The 24,084-nt window shown below is 42.4% G+C and overlaps 1 protein-coding gene across 1 annotated transcript in view; it reads right to left on the bottom strand.

Moving 5' to 3' along the window:
* LOC147678538 (vomeronasal type-2 receptor 26-like) overlaps positions 1–10,102 on the bottom strand; it is a 51,316-nt gene extending 41,214 nt beyond the window's left edge. Inside the window, exon 1 of the mRNA XM_086945681.1 lies at positions 9,965–10,102. Within this exon, the coding sequence (XP_086801807.1) occupies positions 9,965–10,102 (138 nt within the window). The remainder of the gene's footprint in view (positions 1–9,964) is intronic.
* Between the last annotated feature and the right edge of the window lie 13,982 nt (positions 10,103–24,084).

Here is a 24,084-nt window from a genome sequence, read left to right as displayed (position 1 = left end):
CTATATACAACTACATATAAGGTTGGAGCAAGTCGAATCAGCAACTATTATGATGGAGTTTAGCTTACCTCTCTTTCAGGGTCCCGGGTGAAACAACTTCTGTTGGACACCTCAGAAGAGGAGATTTTAGGGGTAATTACATCCATTACAGGAGCGAAAGCCTGTGGCGCTGACGGTTTTCCTATCGAGTTTTTTAAACTTTCTCCAAAGAGCTGACACTGTTTTTGGTGAACCTTTTCAACTATATCACCCAAGGAGGGTGTGTTCCCTCACATTTTAAGGAATCTATGTTGGTTAGTTTTGTGAAAAAAGGTAAAGATGGTAGAGATATTAATTCATACAGGCCTATTAGTCTCCTTAATGCAGATTTTAAAATACTATTGAAAATCTGGGCGCAATGCTTCATGCCTATTGCCCAGGAGCTTATCCACTGTGATCAAACCAGGTTTGTTTCAGGGAGATATATGTCTACAAATACTCGATTTTTAATTCAAGCACTTGATTATGTAACAAATAACAAAATACCTACTCTCATTATAATAGTCGATGTTGAAAAAGCATTTGACCTTGTTAATTGGGAGGCACTTTTTTTAGATTAGGTAAATTTAGTTTTCCGGATCAAGTGTTAAACATGTTTAAAAATATCTACCAAGGTGCTCAAGCTCGGGTGAGAGTCAATGGAGAAGTAATAGGGACTGTGGAAATAAATTGTGGTACTAGACAAGGGTGCCGATGTCCCCTCTTTAATTTACCTTTTTCATTGAACCCCTTGCTGTAAGAACTCGTGGAAACCCCCTCATTAGAGCTCCGTGTGAAGGACTATCCAAAGTAAAATTATTTGCAGACGATATAATAATGTAGCTTTCCACAGAAAAACAGAACGTGGAAGAAGCCCTTTCAGAGTTTAGCAAATTTGAACAAATAGGAGGCTATAAGATAAACCAGAAGAAAACAGAGGTGTTGTTATTTAACTCGAATGGAGATGGTTCACCTAAGTTTTTAAGACCTCAGACCCGGAAAGATGAGCCAATCAGATACTTGGGCATCAATGTCTCATGCCATATAGAACAATTATTCAATCTGAACTATACAGCTGGGCGAATTAAAATTAAAACTTTATTAGACAAATGGTCCCTTTTGCCTTTGACACTGATTGGGCGTGGTGCTGTTTTAAAAATGTCAATTCTTCCTTTATTAATATTTTTGTTTGTTAATGTGCCCTTAAAAATGAATGCTAAATATTTTAAAGAAATCAATACTATGTTTAGGGAATTTGTCTGGAGCAAAAAGGCGGCTAGGGTCAAATTGCCTATACTACAGCTAGAGATTAATCAGGGGGGCTTAGCCCTACCAAACATCCGCACATTTTACGAAGCTGCATAATTAGATCTTACGGCATACTTGGTGGAACCGAATGATCAGGTGGACATATTCTTTTTTAACAGAATGATTGCTGAGTTCGGTACACAAATCCCCACATTTTTAAAAACATCTAAACTACCGTAAAAGTCGAACTATAAGACCGTCTGTGACTATTCAAATCGACTTCAATTGCTGTTTAAACATGCTAATATCTCCGGATTTGCCTCTCTAAAACTGGATGAATGTAGGGAGTTTGGGCTGTATATTCATTCAAGCCATGTCAACCTATGGAAAGATATTGGCTTTGAGTATCTGATAGGTAATAGAATGATCCCCTGGGAAGATGTAATAGGCAGGGTAGGTAGCCGAAGGAAGCCAGGGTTTCTAGAATATATACAGATTACCAATTTTATTTAAAAATATATATTCCCGGTAAGTGGGGCTCCAACTCCCCTAGCCAATGCACTATTCAAAGTAAATTTGAAGGGAGTCGGAAATTGGTACTTCTTACTTATGAAGCACAAGGCATTTCCTTTGGTTGATGAGTTTCAGGGAAAAATAACCCGGGAGATGAATTGTGTCTTCTCACATCAGGAATGGCCCAATTAGGAAGCAAGGCCCTAAGAGCGGCTAATTTTAAAAGAATGGCTTTCCTGTCGCGATGGCTGGCTTATTACATTCTGGAAAAGTTAAAAGTCATCAGGAGGTAGACAATAAATGCTTTTGATGTCTCTCCCAAGCTGAGGGAGATTGGCTCCATACGTTTTTTATATGCCCGAAGCTTAAGACCTTTTGGGAAGATATTTTTTTTAACAATGAGCCCGTCAATTAGAAAATAGATCAACCCCGAGTCAGAGTTGGCTCTCTTTGGACTCTACAAAGCTAGGTCAGAATTGACAAGAACTGAATAGATGTACATATCTATTTGCTCTACAGTGGCACGCTCGTTAATCCTCCGAAATTGGAGGTCGGAGGAGGCTCCATCTTACCTTAAATGGGTAAATAAAATGGCAAGAATAAGGAGATTTAAGGAAGCATATGCTAATCAGGTCGGTGCAAAAAAAAGTTTGCAGTAGTTTGGAAGTTCTTTGACAACTTTGCTGCATTACAAGATCTCTAGCACTTTAGCACGTAAGCACTTTAGAAAATTAAGCACTTTAACGCACTGCACTGTTTAACTCAAGTTCAGGTCTTGTATTGTAGCAATAATGTCAAGATTTGCCAAATGGAAAAAGACACCGATTAACTAACTGATGTACTTGTATTCCTGAGATTATCCGGTGCTAGTCATTTTAGATAGTTTTTAGATGTGAAAGGGGTATTTAATTGCTGGTTTGATGTTTATGAATTTAGGGTATTGAGGACTCTCTGTTTTATCTTTCTTCTTACGATGTGTATATTCTGGTCTGGTGGGTTCTACCTTTTTACTGTACATATGATATAGGTGTTATGTATATATGATATAAGACATATGTGCGTTATATGTGGAAATATGAGTATCATTCCTCCCTGATGATCAATTTTATGTCAATCCTTTTTTGATTCTCTGCTCAATTAAAGTAAAAAATTAAAAAAGACTGCAAAAAAGCAAGCTGCGCATAGCTTAAGAAAGTACCTGATGCCCCTGACAGTGCATTTCTCTCTTCTACCTATGGATAGTCCCCAAATGAAATCTTACTTGCCAAGGTTGAAAATCCAAGATATTGGCACAGGTACGCTGGTGAAAGGAACCTCTTCCTGTCTTGCATGAATGCATATCCTTCAAAGCCAACACAATGGCATAAACTGCCCTATAGACAGCATAGGTGACTCTTGGACTGATAATGTCATTGTAGATACCAGGGACGCCGTACACCCTCTCAGCCCCTGTGCAACGTTTAGTTTGGCTGTTCCACGAGCCCAACAAAACTTCATGATCTTGCCACTCACAGCGAAAAGCTGTTTCCCAGAACTCCCACAGGTAAATGTCATTGGAGAAGTTTGTAGGATATACACTGTCTAAATGTTCTACAAAGCCCGCCATCTCGCTACTATAAATTGTAAAACCAATTGTGCCAGAGAGTATGTCCAGATACTTCTCCACAGACAAAAGCGATGATGTTGACCATGCTTCACTGGCAATGAAGACCTTTTCAGTTACATTCTGCTTCACAAGCTCATCCAGCAATGGCATAATCCGTGAATCGAGACCAAACATGACAATGACATTGGTGGTTGAGTTTTGTATCACCTGTACAATATGGTTTGCATTCCTGTCTGGTCGGCTGAGGATGATGTACTCCAAGAAGGCCACACACGACCCTGCCCTGTGGAGCTCTTCCTGTAGTACCTGGATGCCGTGTTGGCCATAGTCATTGTCTTCAGCCAGGAGTCCCACCCAAGTCCAATTAAAGTGCACGGCCAACTGAGCCAGCCCACGAAACTGAATGTCATCACTGGGGATGGTCCGGAAGAAGGAAGGGAACTGGTTGCGGTCGCTCAGAAGAGGGTTTGTTGAAAAATAGCTAATCTGTAAATAAATAAAAGAAAGCTTCTCAGGCATCATCCACTTAAATGCATGCAACACTGTTTCCTAACAGAGTAAACTGTGAGCAAAGGGGTCAGGGTGTGTAAGCAATTCTTAATAATATTGTCTACTTGCATACAAATGCTTTTTAGTTTTGGTTAAAGAAACAACTAGTTTCTAAAGCCATTAAATCCTCACATATCCATGCCCAGGAAATTGAGGAAAGGAGCCATCAACTCGTAAACTTATTTTACTCATATGTGATCTTACCTTACCATGATGCAATATTGCATTTGATTACCATCCAATTCAGAGTGGTGAGTGGGCTTTCTATGGTGTTTGCTTGCAAGCTTTGCGCATTTCTAAAGCCCATAAGGATGTGTATTCAAAAACACCTCTTTAGCAGTTTCTACTCTCAAATAATCAGAGATTTACTCCCACGAAGGACAGGAGTAAATCACCTAGATTACTCTTTTAACTGAAACACTTTTTTAGGGGAAAAGGAACAAACCAACCGTTTTTCAGATATACACTTATTAAAATCTGTGCCACCTGACTTCGAGCAATCCTATGATTACAGGAAGATGTGATCACACTATTTCTTGTCAAATTAAATACATCTCTGTATTCCAAATTTATAACAGGCACTGAATTGAATGATGCAGAAAATGTCACTCTAAGATTAACACTGCCTAAAAAACCCAGAAAAGACTCATCATTTGAGTCAAACATACTTGTTCACCCACAATTTGTCAATTAAATTGATTGCAAAATTCCCCTGCTCATAATATATTTGCCAGTCTCGAGGACACTCATCAGGTGGAGATGTTGAGATCTCAAGATATGACAACTCACACTTATTACTGCATTACTGCAATATAATACACACGCTGCTACACCAAACATCCATATGTGTTGTACATTGTGTATAAAAATTGGTTGCTGTTTTTGCATTTAGTTAAAGACACAAGAACATGATTCCACTGCTCCTAAAACTGGTCCATTTATTCCTAGTGGAATGAACTTTGCAATGCACATGATTCCTCCTCAAACTTAGGAGCAAGGGTTTACAAAAACAGACTTCCCCCACATCTACTTTGTCCTTCCAGAAGATGATCAAAAGCGGATACTAGCCCGTATGCACTTTATATAATTTTTGTCCTCTGACATTTCCCCACATTTTTGCGAAATTATGTGAAAATATTCAAAATTGCTTAAGGGTGCTTAAACATGTTGGCCCAATATCTAACGTGAAGTCTCAGTGACACATTATCTGGTCAAATCCTTCTCCTGCGGAGAATAATTGTGCAAAATATTGTATTCTTGGAATTAGTAGATCTTTCACACATTTTGGCTAAAGTAACATTTGGAAATTTGCCATGATTACATCTGTGTAATTAAAATTTGAACTGCCTAAACACAATATGCACATTTAATTAAGTGCAAGGGTTTTCCAAAATGTTCAAATTAATCTGAAACATGGGTGTTCCAGCAAACTAGTCCGCACATCTCAGAGCTTCCTCCATAACAACCTGCCCACCTTTTTCCGGGACCAAAATCCAGAGAATTAATTTTAGTATATTCATCTCCCAAGCTTTACATCAGGTTACTCGCAAAGGACCACTTATGGTCCAAATTAGATTCAACTTCAGATGAATTTGTCAGCCTACTCCACCCTATCAAACTGGGGTCTCCTGACAATATTATATCCTGTAACATTGTGCAGCAGTCATTGGCTTTGTCAATATTCTGATCATGACTGTGATGCTACATTTATCCTTACTTCTGCTTTAGTTCCTGAGAAAAAGAAACAGGGAAGAGATTTGACCTAATGGCCAGAGCTGCCAACAATGTGTACATGGAGGGACTGATCTTGTTGGAGCTAGGCATTGTGTTGACATCTTAGAGCACACCAGAATGAAGATCAGCCTCAAAAACATAGTGGCTTATTATGGGTATGGCGCTCCTGGGACCACAGTACTCATGGTAGAAGTACAACTGCCACCACCCCGGCAGTCTAACTGATGTATTTTGATGGTGGCAGTGGGTCTGCCACTAGACCGAAGCCTCCACCGGGATGCAGGATTCCATAGTGGTGGGGTTGTGGAAAGGGGCACAAAATGTTGGTGGTGCGGATGATGACACCACTGAACAGATTATGACTTGCATTTCCACTACCCATTTCATGGCGCGGACACTGCCAATAAAAGGGTGGTGAAAATGCAGGTAAGAGGGCCCTAACAGGGCCCCTGGGTGAATATGCCCACGGGGTGCATGTAGGAGGTGCACATATTGTGCCCCCTTCGAGTAGCACCTTTGTGGGTGCACTGTAAGACATTCATAAGGCAGTGCAAGCCACACAGTGCACGAACGTGCTGTAGGAACTCTCACGGCAACAGCATGCTGTTTAAGCTGTCCTATGACTCTAACATACCCGCCGACATGACACCACTGACGCACCTCCCGCCCATCCTGGATTCAACTCGTAATGTGGCAGGTGGGTTCAATACAGGCTTCTTGGTCTTCCTGTTGACCACTGAGGTGGCGGTCCAACAGGCATACTGCCAAAGTCTTAATAAGGCCCATAGGCACGTCTGGTTCAGTAGCACACTGGTTTGCTTCATTTATGAGGAATATCTCCTCAACACTTACCTTGCCCGTTCCATTCAAATAGCCTTCCCATCCAGTGTGATGCCCTATGAGATTCATCCCTGATGCTGTTGCTTTTAATATTCAAGAAGGACTCCTCACATCAATTATCCCGTCCTTTGATTGATATGTTGATACATATGTACATCATGCCCAATTGGTGGTGTTGCTAGGTCACTCTACTGCAGCTCAGTATCAGCCGAATTAATTGTCCTTCTGCCATCCAATAATGGATATCAAAGTTTTGAAGCAAATTACTAATAATACAGCTTCTTCTGATTGAAAATCAGAAGCATCACTGACTTTCTTCATCCTGGTCATGAAAAGAATGGGTCCTCACTTTACCAATAACCAAAATCAAATCATTGAGTTTGTATCTTTATGAGGACCTCTCCGATTTTGCCCAGATAAGCTTGGTTTAGGTGCAAGCTGCTACAATTATAGGGGTATGGGATAGGAAGTTAATTGGGGATACAATTAATAAAAATCGAATGATTAATGTATTATTAATTATTTCATTGATTATTAAATATGTAAATTGTTTAATAGTCATATATTACAGTTCTATTTAGATGCATACTGTTGAGCTTGTAGAGGTTTAGGATGGTAAGTTAATTAAGTAATATGTAATAAAATACTTAATTATTAAAGTTTTATTAATTATTGAATTGATTAATAATTATGGACATTATGTCATACGGGTTAAATGCAGTTATATTTTACTTGCAGTTGACAAGGTTTGTAGTGTTATAGGGTGAGAATTTAATTACAAAATAATTAATAATAAATATTGATGTATATTTGGATAGTGAATTGATTAATGATTAGGTGAATTGTGCTATTTCTATTTATTTCAGTTATATTTTAGATGTGGGTTGCTAGGTTTGTGGGGTTAAGGGATGGAAAGTTAATTGAGTTATAATTAATTGTAAATGAATTATTATTTGTAAATTGATTATTAATTATTTCATTGATTATCAATTATGTAAATTGTGCTAAACCTATATATTTCAGTTATATTTTAGGTGTAGGTTGCAAGGTTTGTAGGGGTATGTTGAGGTGAGTTAATTAAGTAATGTATTAACCATTATTTTTAATTGAAAAATAATGATTACCTATGTTATGAATTTTGTAAATTGGTTCTTTGTCTTTTGTTATATATGTTAAATAATATTTTTTATGTTAAGAGCTTTATATTTTTTGTAAACATATAGGTTTGTAAAATATGTAATGTGTTTGAAGTGAAGTAGCTTACTTACTGTTGCACAGACTGGAGTGGGAATAGTAGAACGTACACCTTTGAAGTCCAACGCTCTCCCTAGTGTTGCACATACTGGAATGGAAATACTAAATTTTACCCCTCCATAGTGCAATGCTTCTCTGCTGTTGCACATACTGAGTGGGGATAGTAAAACTTTGCCTAGTACTGCATTGTTTGGAGTGTGAATAGTAAATCTAACCCCTCTGCAGTCCAATACTGTCCCTACTGGCCCTTAGACTGGTGTGGAGATTGTAAAGTTAACCCCTCCAAAGTCCAAAACTGTACCTACTTTTGCATACATTGGAATGGGAATAGTAAAATCTTATTCCTCTGAAGTCCAACCCTTTCCCTACTGTTGTGCAGACTGGAGTGGGAATAGTACATTTTACCCCTAGGAAGTCTAATGCTTACCCAACTGTTGCGTTGCCTAGCAATGGGAATAGTAAATCTTACCCCTCCAAAGTCCAAAACTTTCCCTACTGTTGCACATACAGTAGAAGAAATAGTTAGTCGGACCCCTCTGAAGTCCAATGTTTTTCCTACTAAGGGGTCGATTCTGATCCCACTCGGAAGGACCTCAGAGAGCCGTCCATAGCGCTATCTTCCGACTGACCCGTTCTGGGAGCCGGTCCATCCAAACGACGAAGTACGATGCGCAAATGCCACAAATTCCCGAGTGACACGTATGCTCCAATTCCAGCACCATTTTCCATATGACCCAGATCCGTTAACGCTGAATGGAGTCGTCCGAAGCCATTTCCAAAGCAGTTTCCGGCTGGCCAAGTACGATGCGTACCTCCTACATGTCGAATCGGTGGCCACTTCCAGCTCACCACAGCATCCGGGACAGCTGTATTTCAGCTCTGAATCGCTCCACAACACAATCACTGCGTACAATATGAAGCAGGCATGTATCCAATCGGGCGTGACAACTCTATACTATATGCCTCCAGTCGAATCAACAACCGTAACCGACACATGGTGCAGGGTTGAACACAACCTCCCATTTCCCTACGGGAGCTTGTGCTGTGGCCGGTTTATGGCCATTGCACATGCTCCCATAATGAAATGTGAGCATGCGCCCGTAAATAGGCAGTCAGGACAGCCGAAGGTAGGTCGGTTGGACCCATATCCGGGACATTGTTGGGCAGATGCAAGTCTGCCTGGCATCGTAATAAGTCCCTATGAGGTCAAGAGCTGAAGGATTCCTCGAGTTACAGTGGGTACAAAGCACATCTGATCAGAATCAGTCTGCTATATACATTTTTGAGTGGTCTACTTTCAACTGGTGGGAAAAGGTGTTAAATACTGAGAAGTATTTTTAACAGAGAGCTTCAAGTGCTTCAGTGACCAAATACATCTAAGCTGGTGCAGTGATTTGTTTGACTCCCTGCCTGGTGTGCTCTTTGAGTAGTGATAGGTTTGATTCCATTTGGTGTTGTTTTCTAGCAGTTATATGTTTGACTCCCCACATGATGTGTCTCGGGCAGTGATAGGTTTGACTCCCTTCTTGGTGTGTTCTTTGAGGAGTGATAGACTTCACTTCCAGCTTGGTGTGCTCTTCTAGCAACTAAATACAAACCTCAAACATAACAAGCATTGGCAAAGATAATGAGACTGGCTTTCATTGGCAATACGTATAAGCACAGTCCTTTATAAATGGAGGTATATGTGCTGCATACGCAAACGCTACATACAATTCCTATTGACTATCCCATTGCTGGTATAAAACTAGTAAAAAAAATGTTTCTTCCTGTATGGAACGCATATAGGTAATAAAGAACTGAATGTGACAAACAGGCTGATTGAATGTACTCTACATACATAAAGTAGTCCCTCATACATTCCAATGGAAGCATATCCGGGAAAGTTACATTATACAAATAATAGCCTAAGGCATACACTAAGACAATAATACTCCTCTGGGTAGACCCAAAGTCCCTGCTATGCATATGTTAAAGAATGTTTAACAAAATATTTGGCAGAACACTGCGCTGTCAAGAAAGACCTAAAAGGCAAATCTATTAGGCTGCTGTGTTACAAATAGTAACGCTGTAGGCGATACCTGGATAGGGAAAAACTTTTGAATAAGCTATGCAGCACGTAGCACTGTTGCAGGTTCCACAGACCACCCTGAATGTGCCTGAACACACGCCACAGTATGCCACTGACTTACTGGCTCTTACCTGGGGCTGTCTGAACACACTCAGCACTCGTGCCATGAGGATCGAGGATGAGGAGCCCGCGTCGCCCACAATTCCTGCTAGCGGGCTGCTGATCTGACACCTGTAGTTTGCCATGGGCCTTTCCTGCCCAGTCAGCATCCAGAGGGTGCCCAGAAGAGACTTCAGCGGGTCTGCACAGGAGTCGTAGATCTGGAAGCCCAGGGTCACGTTGGGCAGGAGGTCAGGGTTCCTATTGACCTCTTCAATGGCAAACACCAAGGCCTGGAGCCAGAGGTAATTCTGCAAGACAAACCTAGAGGGCACATACTAAAGAAAGTTAGTACCTTCCTTGCCTTTTTGAACAGCAATGTGTTATCTATGATTTACTGTTTGTTTTCCTATGCAGTTTTGTATTTTTCTCTGTGAATCTATATCCCTACGCATCTTACGTGCAGATAATTCAGTCCTTTCTAGAGGATGACGTCTTATCCTTCAAGTGATGTCACAGTCTAACTTGAGAGAGGGCTGTTCACTCTGGCACCGAAGGCCTGGAGTTGTATCCTGTCTGATGGCAAGCTCCCATATGACGTCAGCCTCCAAGGTGACATAGGCCTGCATAGTGCAGACAGTCTTGTGTGCACTATCCACACATAGTCTTACAAGCCCCCTGCACCACTTTTCGTGACGTACTAGTGGCGCAGGGGCTCCTCTATATTTACAAGGACAGGAAAAGCCACCCTGCCTGACTTTTCCTCTCCTTGTAAATACGGCCCCTTCACACGCAGCACTTTGCGTTGAAGGGGCATTCCATGAGTGTTGCTGTGGGTGTTCCCAAGCAACACCCATGGAACAGGACACATCTCCAGATTTAAGAGAAATCATAAATCTGGAGATGTGTCTGAATGCTACGCCATCCTAGAGGTGACGTAGCAAGGCGCATGGAGGAGAAATGTTTTCATTTCTCCTTGTTTTGTCCTCTTTCAATGTGTGCTGCATTCTACAGCACGCATTGGAAGGGGACAATGCTTGTAGTGATTGTTTTTGTGCAGGAAGGTGCCCCTTTCTGCACAAAAACAATCTCCCAACGACGCAGGCATCCTTGCAGGGCCGTTTCTACCATTAGGCAGGACTAGGCAGCCACCTAGGGCGGCAAAAGGAGGGGGGCGGCAAAATAAACTAGAAACGGCCCTGCGTGAGGTGCAGAAGAGGGCAGGGGTCACTGTCATTAAGCCCCTCTCTCAAGGTGCAGGGATTCCCAGCACTGCCAAGGGAGTGTATATGTGAGGCGCAGTAAGGGGCTCACCAATTATGCCACTATCAGAGCGCAGGGACCCTCAGACAGGCGAGGGGGGCAAAGTGCTTGGCAGAGGTTCTCTTCCGGTCGTGCTCCTCGCGCAGGCGCTCAGCCCGGGGTCCCTCTTTTGGCTCAGTTATTTGCATTCATTATTAAAAGGCGCCGGAAACAAATGTGTCAGAAATCGGGCAGCAAAAGTGGGTCGGTGGCCGGGAGAGGTACCATACATCAGGCTCGGCACTGACCGGGATGAAAGAGCTCTGTGCCACCCTTGAGCTGCGCGGCATCAGTAATTCAGTGCGCCAAGAAGATTATACCAGTGAATCAGGAGTGAGGAGACAGGCGCTTGCTACTGGTGTTTTCTGGTTTTGTGGCACTGTTAATGATGTTAATAGCATGCTACTAATTCCAAAATGGTTTTAGCAAATACGTGTTTATCCACACTTTGGCCAAGTATTGTAGTTTATGCATTAGGTGGAGATTGTTCCTGCTATTATTAAAGTAAAGTAACTTTTATAGCGTTGTTCTAGGTTGCACCCAAAATTACCAACTGTGTAATTTCCACGTATAATGTGTTGGAGCAATAGTGTTTTAAGGCACCTACAGAATGATGAGAAGCAATAGATACACGTAAAAACATGGTAATTGCTATAACAATTATTAAAAAACTTGTTTTGATACTTTTATCATAATATTAATTACAAAGGAATGCAAAAAGTGTAAAAACTAATTTTGTTAATTCATTTAAAAAACAGTGTAATAACACTTTATCGAAATATGTTTATCACATCCCCAGTACTAAGTAAACTATTACTTTTATTGTAAAAATAGTGTAAAAAAGGGAAATTAAAAAAAAATTGTAAATTATTTTCTAACAAAAATATCGAAGTATTTTAATATGGCGCGAGTTATAAAAATAACAATGTGAAAGTACCTTTGATTGTAGTAACTTTAACACAAAACCAATGACAAAGGTGGGTGATACTTTTATTGGCATTCTACTAAACAGGCGAAAAGAAAATGGGAAGGCAAGATTTTTGTAAGAGCCACAACAAATTGAAATTCCACTTTCATTTAAAGGAGCAGAAGATATTCACTGTCAGATGCTTGATAGTAGGCATAGTGTGTAAATAAATATAATATTCACTGATGCATATACAGCCTGAATTATTAGTAATAATATTGATTAATTATTCATGCTCGCCTTGAATACATTTCTCCTTCCCTAGTTGAATATTAAAATTACATTTTACTGCATCATTCTATTTACCAATTGCATCTTACAGTCGGTGAATTCATAGCTCAAACAGATAGACGTTTAGAAAGCGCCTCATGAAACCCAAGTTCAGGCTCTGCTAATTAGCTTCCCATGCACTAGCGCACTGACTGACGCTCTTCTTTCTGGTCACTTGATCGAGCGAAGACTATATCATGTGATGTCAAAGAACGCTGCTACCCCCACCCACCCAACCATCCCCATCCCGTCCTTTTGCCACCCGCAAACAAATATAATACAGTTATTTTCATATAGCTCTTTACACAATGCGTATACAGTTTCCAAAGAAGGCAAATAACAGGTTTCACGATTGCTCTATTTACCTACCTCGGCAGGATGGAAGACCGAGTGTGCTTAGCAAGGATTACGAACGTGTAGCTGATGAGTGAAAGGGAGGGGGCGGTATTTTTCAATTCTCGCCTAGGGCGGCAAAACACCTAGGGCCTTATTTATGAAGGCCTTGCGTCAGTTTTGCGCCGCCGGTGCGTCACTTTTTGTGGCGCACTAGCGGTGTAAAAAATGCACCTCGTTGCGCCATATTTAAAAAGTGACGCATCTAGGTAGATGCGTCACTTTTTAAACCCCTGCGCCACATTATACCTGCGTCAGGTATAATGTATGCAGAGGGGGCGTTCCCCCGCAAAAAGCCTCGTAATAGTGACGCAGTAAAATCTATAAGATTTCACTGCGTCACTTTTAGGACGCTGCTGCGTCAAAATCTTGCGCCTGCCTCACAGCAGGCGTAAGACTGAGGCAAGCCCTTTCACATGGGGCTTTCATCATGTGAAAGGACGCATTGCTGGAGTTGCTTCCAGCAATGCGTCACTTTTGCGCTTACAGATACGTCAGAAATACTGACGTATCCGTAACTCCTTGCGACATGATGCGTCATACATTAAATATGACGCATCAGGAATGTCGTAAGGAGTGCGCAGTGAAAAGTGATGCATCGCTGTTTTCACGCAGCGATGCGTCACTTTTCATAAATGAGGCCCCTAGAAACGGCCCTGCATCCTTGCACCATGGTACAAGGGTACCTGCCTCAGCGCATGGCTGCAGTTTGTGCACCAGCGCAGGGGGAAGCACAGAGATGCGACATATTCTTGTAAATATGTTGCATCCCCGTGCTTCGGTGCAGCATTTCCTTGTAGATCTGCTCCACAGTTTTGACCAGGGGGTTTTCTTGAAGAAGGGGTCAAGAAAGTTCAGCGCCCGCCGCCCGCACGATTACGTAGGTATTCACTGTCGTGTTCAATGGCATCGCCCGCACTTAACAGAAAATCTAAGTTAAACACGACAGGATTATTATGATTAACATGAACATATTAATTAAAGTAATGGGTAGGTGTAGAAAAAAGTACATTTAAGAAAAATAGTGAAAAAAGATAAAGGCAGCTAGACAGTTCACTGATTCTCTATCTATGCTATACTGGGTACGGATCGGAGTGTGATAACATTTATGGATAGAAAACAGGCTTCGTTTGACGTGTTTGTGTCTGGAAGTTGCATGCGTAATTTATAGCTTTCTTAAGATATGCAGTTTTAAATTCGAAATATTTTGATTTACACATACGTAGATAATTACGAAATGCCTCTATAAACCACGCAACATATCATACAGAAGTGGTTTTACGAACTGTGGAGGTAAAGAGCTTGGTAGTAACGACAGTTTTTTCCGCAGCATTAGTGACATTTGCGCTTCGAATTTAAAACCTGGGTGCATTTTTGCACGCCTGAGTTATAATGCGGTACCCAAAAATCTCTGATGTGATTTTGTCAATTACATTCAGCCTCGGTGCAGAGTGTGTCTGAATTGACTTTTCTTGATTATCAGTGCTTGTTTTAATTTACCCATGAGAGGCAGCACAGATGGTTGAGCGCCTGCTGTTGAGTACTGTGCATGTCCCACAGGTTTGATTCCAGTTGAACCGATTCACTCTTAAATATGCTGCTGTTGACAAAATGAACGTTGGTGGGGTACACGATTAGATCATCTTTTTATTTTATTTCTTTAATTTTGTGACGCGTATATGCAGTAATGTGCTCAAGCCGTGCACGCGCGTTCAACGCGGAGTGATAGTTAAATCGACTTTTCTTGCTTTAAAACCCCAATTAGAGGCTCGTCTTTTCCACTTGCCTTTGCCTTTCCTTTGAGTGCGGCGCCATCTTTCTCGTCGAATGTCTTTTAGGTGAGCGCGTGTGGACTACTTCACTCTACTGACGCTGGCACCGTCCGTCTTGTTTACCTCTCACACGCCCCCACCCCAGCGCTTCAGATGAGGGCTTTATCAAAATGTATTAAAAAAAAACCCATAAATAACCATAATGGCCATTATGGGGGTTATCCAACGTTCCAGGTTTAGGTTTAGAACGGGAAAATAGGGGTGACAGAGGAGTATTGTGTGAAATGCGAAGAACAGCCACAAACGTTTAGATTTGTCTGTGCATATAAACATGTGGGTTCCGAACCACGCCTTTGACAAGTTTCTGCCAAAACTTGTACAGGACTTAAGTGGTGGTGGGAATTACAAGAGAGAAAGACAAAGGTGATCACAAATCCTTAAAAGTGTTGGCAGCAGGTGTGTTCCACGAAATCTGCCCCTGTCAGGGACAAGTGACCTGGAAAATCTCCAAAAAGTTAGACATTTACTCCGATTGTAGTCCGACACCTACACAGTGGTGTGAAGGGAAACGCTGGGCCCTCCATGCAGAGTGTGACGTGGGGCCCTCTGACCCCCATGTGGCACAGATATCTATCCATAAGCTATAGAGGGAACGGGACCCCTGCGCACTCGGCCTCTCCGCACTGCAGGGGCAGCGTTATTCCCCATTCACTTAAAGGAGTACAGCACGTATTCATGAACTGTAACCGACAGGACAGAGTCAAGGTCATGGAAAGCACATGCTCCAAAAAAACCTTTAAGACACCAGGGGCCTTATTTATGAAGGCCTTGCGCCACCGGTGCGTCACTTTTTCCCATGTTAAAAGTGACGCACCGGCGGCGCAAGGCCTTCATAAATAAGGCCCCAGATTTTCCGAGGTGCTCTACAGCCACACGTGCATTCATTCACCCAGGGCAAGATAATTTTCATATGGTACGCCACTATGAAGAAAGAGACGGGTTTGTGAACTGCGACATTAGATTAGGGGCAGTGAGCACATTCTACATGTTTTTTTTTCTTGCTAGTTACGAAATATTTCAACCATCAGCTGTTTCCCCTGATTAAACACCAGCGCCCCATCAAAATGCTTCAAACAGCCTCTGCAAATGGATATATATTTATTTCCCGAAGCAAGCGTACATCGACGTAGATTTTAATATTTAGATGAGCTATCTCTGGTTAATACTCTTTTTTAATTTTCTTCCAGGCCATTGCATCCAAATTCTGCTCCGCATATATTTAACAAACGTCACCTGTGCATTTCTGTCGCTGATGCGGAACGGGCGCTAATGGACATGTTTTTACGCGTAAACCATCGGACGAACATCGGACGAACTTTCTTTCATCCAATCTTTTTACGCCAAACATAAAACATGGTGAACAAGGTGGCCGTTTATTTTATATCCTGATCTAGCCGCTAATGGATTATAGTTTTGCATCTACTTTGAAAACCCATCATTTTAAAAAAGACCCGGATATCTTCTGGCATGCCTCTTACGTTCGACAGGTGATGGGCTCCGGCTCGGCCTCAAAGGAGACTTGGGAGTGGACCCAGTCGACGTGGAGAGGAAAGACCCCTCCAATCTGGATGTCTCCAGCTCTGTAGAGCCCTCTTGCACCGAGGGCTCTAGAGTGGCACCCTGGTGCTGCAAACTGCCCGACACACGGTGGCATCAGGCAGGGCAGGAGCAGGTACCACTCCATGTGCCACCTGATTGGAGATAGGACGAGGCTTTTTAATGAGAGGATCTTGGATATTGTACAAAAGGCTGTTGTGATAGGTGTCCAGAAGCTCATGGTTGGCTGCAGCTGTGCGGTGGGGCTGGCTACTCATCAGCTAAGGTGGCGGGAGCACGTCTTCTTGCAGCAGCAGATTTTGGTGCTGTTTTAGATTTGTCTCTCGTCTCCTTCTCTGCTGCTGGTCCTTTCTCAGCCTCTTTATTCTTCACCTGATGAGCAGTACTGCAGTTACAATACTCTTATACATCTCATGAACGTCACTCGGGGATTTCCACGCAAGATGATTGCAGCCTGCTGCTTCATTGAGACACACATGACTGCACAGGGAGTGCCCAGGGACCTCCCTCTCCATCTTCACATTAACACCAGAGATGTTGCTTCTGTGCCTTTGAGATGTAGAGAGACTAATCCTCTGGTGTTCAAGTTCAAATAACTTTATTCGATTGTAGACATTACAATCATAAAAGTACATACAATAAACAGTTAAAAACAGTCCGGATAATTCATTTGACAAGTAAAAGATCCAGTACACGAAATATGGTAAAAAAGAGAAAGCAGCGGGCAACATGAGCATAAGCATTATTAAAAGTACATTAAAAACATAAATAATTTCATTTATAAAATTTAAAAGTGCCTAAGGCATTAGCAGCATAATTATCCATCCATACTTTTCCTAAAGGTGATGGCTGATTTAAAAAAATTACAGACAAATAAAGTGCAGTCACAATTCAGCAATTGAAGATAGTAAAGTGCAGGTTTGATTTGTGCAAAGTTCAGTTTTTTGAGGCACGGTTTAAGATATAGTTTCCGTGGTAGAGTGTAATAAGGGCAAATGAATAAAAAGTGTGCCAGATCTTGCGGAGACTTCCCGTCGCAGCCGCAAGCTGGCAACACCTCACCCCGATGAGCCCCACTTGGAACCGCCAGTAAGAGATGGAATAGGTCAAAGCGGAACCTTGTTAACAAAAAACGTTCATAGCCGGTCATGTGCCATGACAAATAAGGTTCCATTTGTGGACAGGTTTTGAGAAGTATGTGTTTCCTAACACTGTCCTTCTGTAGCTCGACCTCTTCTCTATCTGAGCATCTTAGTATTAACATAGCATTTTTTACAAAGATAACATCGGGTTTCATGATCAGGTTAGGAGTAAAAAACAAATCAGGCCGGCCAATTGCCGTCAAACAGTGCTTTATGTACTTCAACCACGGAACTTTAAACCTCCCATCAAGTGTTAGGGCTTCATTTAAAAAAGCTTGGGTGAGAGGTATATCTGTGTTAAGCCAACAATTCAACCAGCCAATTCAACCAGCACAGTACTGGGTTCACTGCTATTCTGTCACTTAAATAGGGGACACCCAGCTCCTCATGTACCGAAAAATTCCCAGTACCCCTTGGTAGCCTCAATATCTTTTTCAGAATATTATTTTCTGTGACCTCTAGGTCCTTTATCTTACAGTAGCCCCATAGCTCGCTACCATAGCAGGCAACAGCAACACTTTTTGCCTGGTATAGTTTGAGCAGGGCAGCCGTTGGGCAATTTCCAATTTTTTTCGCAAAGCCAAGAATGGCCGCATTAACACGTGTTGCCTCGCTCTTCTTTTTGGTAACTGCGGGACCCCAAGATAATTTGTGATCTAAAAGAACTCCAAGGTATGAAAAGGTATTAGTAGTAGGGATTTTCTCCCCATTTATGCAGAAAGAGTTAGTTTTCCGTGTACCCTGTCCTATTTTCATGACGTAGGACTTAGAGTTGTTAATACTTAGGCCACGGGACTCCATGAACTTAAAGAAGGAATTTAGTAATTTCTGAAGGCCATTTGCTGTTCTAGAAATGAGTACAGCATCATCTGCATAAAGCAGCACAGGAACCCCTTTGCGCTCTACAAAGGGGTAGTCTGCTTCAGTCTTTAAAAGAAATTCCTCCAATTCATTGATATACAAATTGAAGAGGAATGGAGCCAGGATGCACCCCTGTCGTACACCCCGATTTATTCTAAATTCGCCCGTTACTTTTAGGTCTTGAGTGTAACGAACATTGGCTCTTGTATCTGAATGCAGATCGGCCAGAAAGTTAACAAGGATCCTCTGGTGGAAGGAGAGCAAACCAGGCAGTCAAGTGTCTGAGCCAGGACAGACTCAGCCAAGATGGAGACAAGAATCAGATGTTTGCCAGGGCAAATAGATGCTATTCATAGACCTATCATGATGTGAGGAATATTACATAGCGTAGGCACTAATAGATTTACATTTGTCTTTAGTTTACTCTGCTTTTCAGGATCAAGTAATCACCCAAGCGCTCCCCACTTGTCTTCCTAAATGCTGTGGCATGGTGTGGGCTAGGAATAAGGAATCCCACATATTAACGCAACAGAATAATGTTACCACAAAACCTCGCATATACTGACCTTGGTGGTTTATATATATATATATATATTCACTGAAAAAAACATAGGTTTCAGGGGCGTTATAGTTAGTTGGACATTTCACTCCTACAAAACCATTGAAATTCCCCCGTTATAGTTAGTTCAGCTAACTATAACTCACACGCCCGCAATGCACTGCTGATGACATCACATATTACATCACTCATGACATGGTCAGTCACATCACTCATGACATCACTGATGACATCTCAAATGACATCACTCATGACATCATTGATGACGTCATTCAGTAAATGAGTAATTTTCTGGAAATGAAATATTTTTTTATATATGTATATCTCAAGGTCGATGGAAGAATAAATGGGTATATAAGTGTCTAAATGGATGATTTTTTTTGTAAAATTGATTGTATAACGGACTGATTAAGTGTATCTCAGTGAATACATGGATAAGTGAGTAATGTTTAAATATGTAAATATATGTATAAGTCTCTCAAGTTGTGTATAAGTGACTGCATGGGTTGGTGAGTAGCTACACGAGTGTCTAAATGGGTTATTAGTTGGTTTTTCAAGTATCAGTATGAGTGTCTGAGTGTCTGTATGGTTCAGTGGGGGGTATTACTTAGTGCATAGATGCATGAATGAGTGCGTCACTGTTTGTATGTGTTGAAGAAAGTATGTTTTCAGGTCCGTATGGGTGGATGAGTGTGTGTATGGGTGTGTTAGTGAGTGAATGACTCTCTTAATAGTGTCTTTATAAGTAACTACAAATATTTAAACTAGTATATGTGAGTATTGGAGTATATGTCAGTATATGTGAGAGTGAGGGATTGGAAGAGTTCCTGCATGAATAATAATGTATTTCTATAAGTGATTGTTTAAAAGAGTAAGTATGTTTAAGTTTCTGTAGAACTAAGTGTAGTGGTGTGTGTATAACTGTATATGCTAGAAAATTGATATTTGATTCTTATTAGCATGAGTGACTATGTGTGTGAGTAATTCTATGGATGATTGGCGGTGTGTAACAGGATGTATAGGTGTATGAGTACATATGATGAGGGAGTACATGTATAAGTGACTGTATAGGACTGTTGGTGAATGAGTGGATGTGTACGTAGATCTGGGAATTACTGAATAGGTGTTGTAACTGTTATTGGAATGTCCATTGTTTTGAAAATTTTAGTTTCCATTTTTGAATGTGTGTATCAAAGGTTATATTAGGGTGAGAGGAGGTCTGGCACTCTATCACAAGGATGATGTCATCAGTGATGTCATCAGTGATGTCATTTGAGATGTCATCAGTGATGTTATGAGTGATGTCACTGACCATGTCATGAGTGATGTAATATGTGATGTCATAAGCAGAGCATTTCGGGCACACGAGTTACAGTTAGCTGAACTAACTATAACGGGGGAATTTCAATGGTTTTGTACGAGTGAAATGTCCACCTAACTATAATGCACCTGAAACCTATGTTTTTTTCAGTGAATTTCTAAGGTTTTTTAAATGCTAATTCCTAACTATAACGTGCCTGAAACCTATGTTTTTTTCAGTGAATTCCAAAGGTTTTTTAAATGCTAGTTTCTAACTATAATGTGCCTTAAACCTATGTTTTTTTCAGTGAATTCCAAAGGTTTTTTAAATGCTAGTGTCTAGCTATGCCTACAGAGGTAGGACATGTGAAGAAAGAAGAAAAAACGCACAGAAAGAAAAAAAGAAATGCAGAAAGAAGCAACAGAAGTCCTCAAAGATGAAGAAAAGTGCAGGAAGAAGCAAGACATGTGCAGAAAGAACCAACAGAGGAGCAGAAAGAGGCCTCGTTACAAAATCATCCTGTGCCCACAACTTTTTCAGATGGGTAGTAGTGTTAACTGACTCTGACTAACCAGACTTAGAGCCAGTGGTATGCTAAAAGTCACGTAGAATACAGTGAAAACACCTACATACACTAGGGAACACTATGCATTGGGGTACCCCTGTGATTAGCATGTTGTCCTCTGTAAGCCCCTAGTACATAGTAGGGCAGTGAGATTAAAACTACATCTTAAAATGTGCCACGGGGTGTGTTTGCACACTGGTGAAGGGAGGGAGGGAGCCTGAGGTGAAATGTGTGCAAACACGCCCTGTGGGAGTTTTAAGTTGGGGGATAACGTCCCCTTGAATCCTGAGGGTCCCTGGGGTCCAACTAGCCACTAGGTACCTCCAGTAAGTGCCACGGATCTCTGTTGCAGAGAGGTGTAAAAAGGGGCATGGCCTAGACCACCTCTCTGCAACGCAGCGCTGTGGCACTTACTGGAAGCACCTGGTGGGCTAGTTGGCCCCCATGGTCCCTCAGGATTGAAGGGGAATTATTTCCCCAACTTAAAATGTGGCACAGGGCGTGTTTGCACACAACACCTCAGGTCCCATCTCCTACCTTCACCACTGTGTAAACATGCCCTTTTGCTGTTTTTAGTTGGGAGATTAAGTCCCCTTGAATCCTGAGGGTCCATAGGGTCCAACTAGCCCACTAGGTACCGCCAGTAAGCGCCACAGAGCTGCTTTGTTGAGAGGTGTAATAAGGGGGACAGCCTAGACCACCTCCCTGCAGCGCAGCGCAGTGGTGCTTACTGGAAGCACCTGATGGGCTAGTTGGCCCCCAAGAGCCCTCCAGATTGAAGGGGAATTATTTCCCCAACTTTAAATGCGCCACAGGGCGTTTTTGCACATGTCACCTCAGGCCCCATCCTCTCCCTTCACCACTGTGTAAACACGCCCTGTGGGAGTTTTAAGTTAAGCAATTATGTCCCCTTGAATCCTAAGGGTCCCTAGTGTCAAACTAGCCACCAGCTACCTCCATTAAGTGCCACAGAGCTGCGTTGCAGAGAGGTGTAAAAAGGGGCATGGCCTCAGAACACCTCTCTGCAACGCAGCCCCCCAGCGCATATTGGAGGTTCCTGGTGGGCTAGTTGGCCCCCAGGGACCCTCAGTATTCAAGGGGAATTAGTTTCCTATCTGCAAATGCGCCAGGGGGATCCCCCAAGGCCTGACCCCTATTTAAAAAAAAATGTTACGGGAAGGGGCCCGCATGTGCACCCCTCCCGTGACCAAATCCGGCCCCTGGGACTCCAACTCCGGGGCCAACCTTTATTTATTTATTATTTTATTTATTTATTTTTCTTCGGGAGGGGAGCCGCATGGCCCCGTCCCGGGCCACTTGTGGCCCCAGGGAACCCATACCCAGGGACTGGCCCTCTCCGTTGTGGACAATGTGGGGATCCCCAATACTCCCATGGTCCTGCCAGCTCCCTGCGTCCTGCAGGAGCCAGCATTGCTTTTCCACAAGGGGAGCTGCTGATATGCAGCTCCCTTATTGAAAAGCAATTCTGCTTTGCTTCATTGAAGCGAGAGCAGGTTTCCCTGCTCTCGCTTCAATGAAGCAAATCAGTTTGCAATGACATGGTGGGAGCCGCGATGCTCCCACCCTGTCATTGCAATCAGCATTGTCACAGGTGTAGGCACCCCGGGACACTGCAGGAGCCGGCCCTGGGGGGTGGCGGTCCCCAGGGCCATCATTGGCTCCAGGAGGTGGGCTGCGCGGACCCCCTCCCATTTAATGCAAAGCCCCATGGTGGTGGTCCCCGGGGCTCAGGGGTCCGTGACGGACCCCCTATTTTGAATATTTAGTGCCCGAGGGAGATGGTGGTCCCTGGGGCGTGTGGCGGGGGCTCAAACCCCCCCACACAGCTTAAACTTATTTTATAAAAAAGCCAGAGGGTGGCGATCCCCAGGGCTGCAGGGGGCAGTATGCCCCCACAATCCTATTTATTTAGAGCCCCTGGGGTGGCGGACACCAGGGCTTGGGAGGGTCTTAGAGGCCCCAACTATAAACTAACAAGCCCCTGGGGTGGCGGTCCCCTGGCCTGCGGGGGGGCTGTGTGCCCCCTGAAAATATTCATGCTTTGCCCCGGGGGTGGCGGTCCCCTTGTGTGAATGTAGTTCCACCTCTTGAGGTTAATAAAGCGCATTGTTTTGTATCGCAGTTTCCGTGTCAACTTCTTCCTATTGGTCTGAGAACTTTGTGCAGAGAAGGGCAAACCCCTAGCACTGGTAGGCCTAGCTGAGGCTCAACACGACAGAGGTGAGTTTAAAACCATCCCACCTTTTCCTTCCCACCCCTATCCTGAAACTTGTAGGACATTGGGATTAAGTACAAAACAGTAATCTTGCATACCTTTCCATAGAACCACTAGATGGAGTAACAAAACAGGCTACTACTACTACCCCCAGCCTTGAAGTGATTCTTCACGAGCTGATTTCCGGTGAGCCCGCCTGGGCTCCGCTGAGGTGAGTTTTCACCACCGCAATTGCTGCATAATGTTTTGGCACTTTCTCCCTAATCCAAACCTGACCATTGCCCATTATAATCAACAGGCTGTTATCCCCTCACCCATTCCTGATGAAGACCCCCTTTGACCTTCTAACAATAAGGACCAAGGGTTGAAACATCGACAGCATAATAATTGGACCAGTTATAAGATTTTTGCAAGGAAGCTTATTTTTATAAAATCTTTATTTCGGCAAAAATAGCCATAAAAGACACATGAATATACATACACGAATTTAAAAGAATTTGAATTCCAATTAACAATTCATAAAAAACATGCATAGGCTTTTTCCTTAAAAAGGGTCACCAAAAATATTTCATTTAGCACGATTCAATTTAGCAGCAGAAATGCACACAGAGTATACCTCTTTGGACAATCTATCATAATTTTCAAAGCATTTGACCCAATTTTTTTCGAATAAAGAAAACTGAAGTTAAAAACCTGCTAATACTGAACACAATGAACTGATCAGAATTTGTTTTGACAATCCTATATGCAATATGACAGCTTCTAGTTCCTAGGAGAGCACACATGGGTTTTAACCATTTTTTCCGTGCTTTTGTGTAAGCGTTACATACAAAGAGCATGTGAATTTCATTCTCCAAACAGGAAGCAGAGCACATAGGACATATTCTGTTATTGTCAGTTGTACATTCAGCATTTTTCTTTGACCATCGTTCAAGGTTAGAGGTTAGCATAAGAGTCCCGTATCTGAATTTCAGGTAAAGGGTCTTAGCCACAGGAGGCTCAATTTCGTCCAGAAATGTTTCAAAACAAGGTTCAGCTTTAAACAATAAAAATTCGTTGATTAAAGTACCAGTTCTACTCTCATATACAACCTTGTTATTCATATAGGACCAAAAAACTCTCTTCACCATGGTTTTTGCAGATGGTGGCAAGTTCTCCGGGTGTTCCC

The sequence above is a fragment of the Lissotriton vulgaris genome, chromosome 12, assembly GCF_964263255.1.
Source record: "Lissotriton vulgaris chromosome 12, aLisVul1.2, whole genome shotgun sequence".
Taxonomy (NCBI): domain Eukaryota; kingdom Metazoa; phylum Chordata; class Amphibia; order Caudata; family Salamandridae; genus Lissotriton; species Lissotriton vulgaris.
Note: the sequence above shows the minus strand (reverse complement) of the source record. Positions and strands in the feature narration are given on the sequence as shown.